The 6,756-nt window shown below is 38.3% G+C and overlaps 1 protein-coding gene across 1 annotated transcript; it reads left to right on the top strand.

Moving 5' to 3' along the window:
* The first annotated feature begins 5,381 nt into the window (after positions 1 to 5,381).
* LOC104995140 (olfactory receptor 140-like) lies at positions 5,382 to 6,308 on the top strand. Its single transcript, XM_010848878.1, has one exon. It carries the CDS (start codon positions 5,382 to 5,384, stop codon positions 6,306 to 6,308), a length of 927 nt encoding a protein of 308 aa, XP_010847180.1.
* Positions 6,309 to 6,756: the final 448 nt, after the last annotated feature.

Here is a 6,756-nt window from a genome sequence, read left to right on the forward strand (position 1 = left end):
CACCCCTAAGACCTCTGTATACATTTGTGTGAAGCACCTGACTTTAATAAAAGTCAGGACTGCTGTCCCCACGTGACTTTTGTATAACATCTCAGTGTATAAAAACAGACTCTGGAAAATAAAGAATTGGGATCAGTTTCTCAAAATACTGGTCTCCCCATGTCGCTCTCTCTCCCACTCTGGCTGAGTCTCCATCTGGAGCGCGGAACCCACCATGCTTACTAATTATGCCTGGGCTTCTAAGATCCGACCGGGGAGGCCTCAGTGTCTCCTCTCCTTCGGGAGAACGGAAGGACGCCTGCGGCCTATGTAAGTGGTGCAAACTTCTTGTCTTGAAGTTTTATTGGTCTCCCGCGTAAACCAAGCTACTCAGCCTCTTTTCTCCACTGAATTTTCCTACTGAGCTATCCTTATTCTATTACTCTTTATATCTTTAATTAATATCTAATTGAAGCTATTGTATCCTGATCCTCGCCTATGCCGTCTCTCCTTCGAATACCCTGGATCAGCCGGGGCTGGTCCCCTGCAGTTGCTCAGTCGTGTCCGACTCTTTCCGACCCCATGGATTATAGCTCTCCAGGGTCCTCCAGGGGATACTCCAGGCAAAAACACTGAAGTGGATAGCCATGAACTTCTTCAGGGGATCTTCCTGAACCAGGGATTGGACCCAGGTTTACTGCATTGCAGACAAATTCTTTATTGACTGAGCCGTCATTTAATAGGTGGTGGTGATTTAGTCGCTAAGTCGTGTCTGACTCTTGCGACCCCATAGACTGTAACCTGCCAGGTTCCTCTGTCCATTGGATTCTCTAGGCAAGAATACTGGAGTGCATTGAGCTTGGACTTGGTAAAACAGGGACAATTATATTTAAAATGTGTCAGTAGTTCATTTGCTTTGTATATATAAACCAGTTGGAGCCTCAGGATGAAGAGTTTTGAGTTATCAACAAATTTTAGATTGATTTATACTTTTCTGGCAAATTACAAAAAAAAAAAAAGTGTCTACCTTTTAGTCTCTACCCTGATCATGAGTTGAGCAAATAAAACATTGTGTTTATGTTTCAGTGATGTGTTAGAAAAAGGAGAAACAGGTGTATCCAGTATGTATAGAATAGTTTTAGAGAGATTTTCTGTTTCCCTTCTTTCATATAATTTTCTGTGTTCACTTTATGTACCTTTTTCTTTCCTCTTGTACTAATTTCCTTTTATTTTATTTTTCTAGTAATCACCTTTGAGAAAGACTTTATGCGGTGTTTTTCTTTCTGTTTTGATGAGTTATTGATCCTAATTATTTAATGAAACAACTAAGTTGGATTACACACACACAGAGACATATGCATATAACACAAACACACATGTAACCACACACATTTATTTGTGAGCAGCTGTGTCCACAGGGTTGGTGTTGGTTCTGAGGGTGATACTGATGATCTGCTCAAGGATGGGGTGGTAGAATCAAGAAATGTGGTTCAAGAATCAAACTTCTCCTTCTGGAAGCATTCCAAGGAAGCATTAAATTCTGTAGCTCAATCAGGAAAGAATCTGCCTGCAGTGCAGGAGACCCAGGTTCAATTCCTGTGTCGAGAAGATCCCCTGGAGAAGGAAATGGCAACCCACTCCAGTATTCTTGCCTGGAGAATTCCATGGACAGAAAAGACTGGTGGGCTACAGCCCATGGGGGTCACAAGAGTCGGACATAACTTAGTGACTAAACCACCACCACCACAGAGATAATAATTTCCTTTCAGAAAAAGTGCTACTGCAGATAATTCCATCTCCACTCATCTTTGAAGAAAACACAGTGGGTTGGGAAGAATTACTACCAGAAATAATCTTCTAAAAGCCTTCAGATATACAATTTGGATTTATAAAAGTCAGAGGAACCAGAAATCAAATTGCCAACATACACTGGATCATAAGAAAAGCAAGGGAATTCCAGAAAAACATCTATTTCTGCTTCACTGACTATGTGAGAGCTTTTGACTGTGTGTATCACAACAAACTGGAAAATTCTTAAATTGATGGGGATACCAGACCACCTTACCTGTCTCCTGAGAAACCTAAACTAGTTCCAAGAAGCAACAGTTAGAACCAGACATGGAACAATGGACTAGTTCAAAATTGGGAAAGGAATATCTCAAGGCTGTATATTATTTTTTTGCTTACTTAACTTCTATACAAAGTACATCACGTGAAATGCTGGGCTGAGTGAATCAGGAACTGTAATCAAGATTGTGAGACATATCAACGACCTCAGATATGCAGATGATACCACTCTAATGGCAGAAAGTGAAGAGGAACTAAAGAGCCTCTTGTTGAGGGTGAAAAAGGAGATTGAAAAAGCTGGCTTAAAACTCAAAATTCATAAATGGTTAACATATTTTGTTCTCTTCTCATAGTATTCTGTCTTCATGTAGATCTAAGGAGGAGATCAAGCTTAAAGATGAGTGATGTAACAATTATCCCCTGAAGTTAAATTACATTAAATAACTGACTTGTAGGCAAGATTTGCTAAGGACGATGAAATACCCCTGGGTTTTAATTAGCTACAGCTAAGAAACTTTGGAGAATTTGTTTACAAAAAGGATATGTGGTAGCACTTTTAAGGTTCAAGAGAAAAGTCTCATGCAAAGGTACCATCTATAAATCAACAAAGATACTTATTGTAGCTGAACTAGTAGGTACTTTTCAGTCTTACAAATTTCTTTCTTGGGGAACTAACAACTGCCTGGGGATCAGCTAGACCTATGAACTTATGTCAAACCATGGACCTACATCAGTTATGTTCATAGGTGAGTTGTTGTTGTTTTTCCAGGAAATCAAATAATCAGAGACTCTCAGGTTCAAGTGGATTTTGCAAATCATCCTCACCGATCTTAGATTAAGCTGCTTATTTAGGAAGCAAAACATCAAGAAAGGTAGACTCAATTCCAGTATTATCAAACTGGAAGAAAAATATGTGTCTTATTGCTATATAAATTAGAGTAGTCAATAAATTAATTCTAATTAAATGAGAATAAAGATGTAATTGCAATTTAGATACAAAACTTTCTCCATTTAATAATGCAACATAGGAAATTTCCTACAATATTGTACAATTTTTTAGAACACTTCTGTTAAAAACTGTACATTAATCAAAGAGATGCACTGTATTGTAGCTATCAAATTTTAAAATTTTGAACAGTCCGTGTAGTTTCTCAGTTTTCTACACTTCATAATAATTATGTTGAACATATATGTAAATAATGATTTATCTACTTTAAATGTGTTTTCTTTTACAGTTTATCCCTAGAAAGAGTTTCATGGTGCCAAAGAAAAAGGAAAAAGTGGTTTTTATTTCTTCATCAGGGTGTATGTGAATGTTCAGTTGTGTCTGACTCTTTGACCCCATGGACTGTAGCTCGAGAGGATCCTCTGTCCATGGAATTCTCCAGGCTAGAATACTGGGGTGCGTTGTCGTTTCCTCCTCCAGGGCATTCCTATCCCAGGGACCAAACCTGTGCTTCCTGCATCTCCTGCATTGGCAGACGGATTCTTTACCACTTAGCCACTTGAGAAGCCCTTTTATTTTTTCATAGTTATCCCTAAATAACTTTTATTAATTATGTAAAATTCTTATTTTATATACACCATACTTTTTTCTGATACACTAGAGGATCCCACCCCAGAATAAGGGAATACAATAACCTGCTTCACTTTGCTTTCACATAAGTATGAAGTTTTCATATTGGATTATTAAAAAATAAAGCTCTTTATCAACTTATTTTTGAAAGGAAAAGACTTATTTTTGAAGAATACATTTTATTTTATTCATGTCTTTTCCTTAGGAAATTTATGTCCTCCAAACTTCTCATTCTCTTAGTAATGCCTTCAAACCAGGATTCCTTCAAACCAGGAATGATGATTGATGGATGCTATGGGGATTTAAGAAAAGGCATGTATCAGAAACATAAGGCATGGGAAGGTCATTTCTGTCATGGATGGATGAGTTGCTGCTGTTTGGTAATAAAATTTCAGGCATTAAAGGGCATTTAACAGGCATACATTTTACAACTTAGGTGAACACATGTACATTAACATACAAAGTTTGTGTCCAGAAAAAAATTTGATAAATGAGTCAACTTATAATAGGTACTTACAATAAATAGTAGATTTTAGATATGTTTGAGTTAGTGTATATATATATTTATATCAACATATATTATCTATTTATCTAACTTATCTAAGAAACCATTTTTTTCTCCATATTAGCTTTTTACTTAGAACTTTGAATGTAAGGATTTCCTGTACTTAATAGATCCTATTGTACTTAACACCTATGCAAAAGGTGTTTTTTTTTTTTTTTTTATCTTTCATATCTACTGAAACTGTAAATTTATTGAATTTGGCTGTACGTGGAACAGAATTTTTCAGAATAAAAACTAATGCTTAAAATATTATAGTTATCTTGATTTTAATATGACCCAGTAACATATTGTTTCCTAAAGAGAATTGTTTTCATACTTACCCCATAATGTGTGCCAGAAAGTATCAGAAAGTATTAAATTAAAGTGTAGCTTCCTTTCAAACATTAATTTATGTTTCTTAAAAAAAGTAATGATAAACAAGGCTGGAGGATGAGGGCATTTGAATTCTTGCTAAGATTATGGTCTAAGGAAGCAGGACAATTTTACCCATAGAGGATGACAACTCATCAAGCATTCTCTCATAACCCAATAGGTTTCAGTATTGCTGACATCATGTGTTCACCGCACTAAAGTAGGGACAGTGAGGAAACATGCCTAAATAGCTTTATGTGTTCTGACAGATAGATACCAGTCAATGTGCATTGCCAAGGACTTATATACATTTCCCTCAACTGCCTGCTTGGATACATATTTGTTGGCCATGTTTTTCTCTCTGTGATTAGTGCTGAGGGTTCAAATATAAATTCTCCTAGAAAAAGGAATAACTCTTACCTTTGTGAGGGATCCCTCACAATATACATCTGAGAATTACGATTGTAACCTTAGAGACAGTTGGAAACATTGGGCATTCAGAAGACTTAGCAGAGTCAAATGCAGTTGGAACCAGAAGGATAATCCAGATCTCATGTACATAGCACCATGTTTTTCAATAAATTACAAATTGAAAGTTGCCCTATAGATGATTTACAGATCACAGGTACTAGGTGTTTGAAGAGATTAAAAGATATCATGGAAGAAGTAAGAAACCCTTGTAAGAAACAAGTAGTGGGGCAAGAATGCCAAGGGCATGCTCCATAGTTACACTAACTGCTGTTTTTGTTCTAAGTGCAGACCACACATCTTTCATGATTAACAGGTATCATACTTTATTCCTTTGTAGGTAATTCAGACCCCCAGGAAGGTATTACTTGCTGAATGGATGTCCTCAGGCCTCCAAGCAATGTGACTGAATTTGTTCTCTTGGGACTCACACAGAATCCACACTTGCAGAAAATACTCTTCGTTGTCTTTTTGCTCATTTTCCTGTTTACTGTGTTGGCCAACCTGCTCATTGTCATTACGATCTCCTTCAGCCCCACACTTTCTGCTCCCATGTACTTCTTTCTAACTTATTTGGCCTTCATAGATGCCTCCTTCACTTCTGTCACCACCCCCAAAATAACCATTGACCTGTTGTACCAGAGGACAACCATCTCCTGGGGTGGCTGTTTGACTCAGCTCTTTTTAGTACACTTTCTTGGAGGAACAGAGGTGATTGTCCTCATTGTCATGGCCTATGACCGCTACGTGGCCATCTGTAAGCCTCTGCACTACACGGCCATCATGCGACAGGGGCTCTGCCAGCTCCTGGTGGTGGTGGCCTGGATCGGGGGTATCATGCATGCCACTGTGCAGATTCTTTTCATGGTCAACTTGACCTTCTGTGGTCTCTATGTAATTGATCACTTCATGTGTGATTTCTTCTCACTTTTGGAAATTGCCTGCGGCAACACCTACAAGATCGGAATTATAGTGGCAGCCAACAGTGGGGCCATGTGCTTGCTCATTTTCTCCATGCTCCTCATCTCCTACATAGTCATCCTGAGCTCCCTGAAATCCCATGGCTCTGAAGGACGGCACAAAGCCCTCTCTACATGTGGTGCTCACTTTACAGTAGTGGTACTCTACTTTGTCCCTTGTATATTCAGCTACACCCGACCTGTGACTACTTACTCTGCAGACAAATTGGTAACTGTGTTCTTTGCAATCCTCACACCCATGTTGAATCCTATAATTTACACAGTGAGAAATATAGAAGTGAAAAATGCCATGAGTAGTTTGTTCAAGAGGAATGTAATGTAGGCTGTTCATAATAGCAACAAAGTGATGGTTTACATACATAGAACAGATATTGTGTGGGTGTGATCAAAGTTGCTTCAGTCATATCCAACTCTTTGACACCCTATGAACTGTAGCCCAGATTTTTTACCACTGAGCCACTGAGAAAGCCCATAAAAGGCTTATACCTATTGCAAATTGTGAGAGAAAAAAAATTTTGCAGATCACTGACAGAAAAATTAAAGAACCTATAAACTAGCATTTGTTGATTATTTCAAATGGCTAGGCATTTATTTGGAGAAGGCAATGGCACCCCACTCCAGTATTCTTGCCTGAAAAACCCCATGGATGAAGGAGCCTGGTAGGCTGCAGTCCATGGGATCGCTGAGGGTTGGACACGACTGAGTGACTTCACTTTCACTTTTCACTTTTCACTTTCATGCATTGGAGAAGGAAATGGCAATCCACTCCA

Source organism: Bison bison, unplaced genomic scaffold, assembly GCF_000754665.1.
Source record: "Bison bison bison isolate TAMUID 2011002044 unplaced genomic scaffold, Bison_UMD1.0 scf7180017864277, whole genome shotgun sequence".
NCBI classification, from domain to species: domain Eukaryota; kingdom Metazoa; phylum Chordata; class Mammalia; order Artiodactyla; family Bovidae; genus Bison; species Bison bison.

Bases quoted from the DNA above. Each gene is read 5' to 3' on its own strand.
- LOC104995140 (XM_010848878.1), top strand. From the start codon at position 5,382: ATGGATGTCCTCAGGCCTCCAAGCAATGTGACTGAATTTGTTCTCTTG.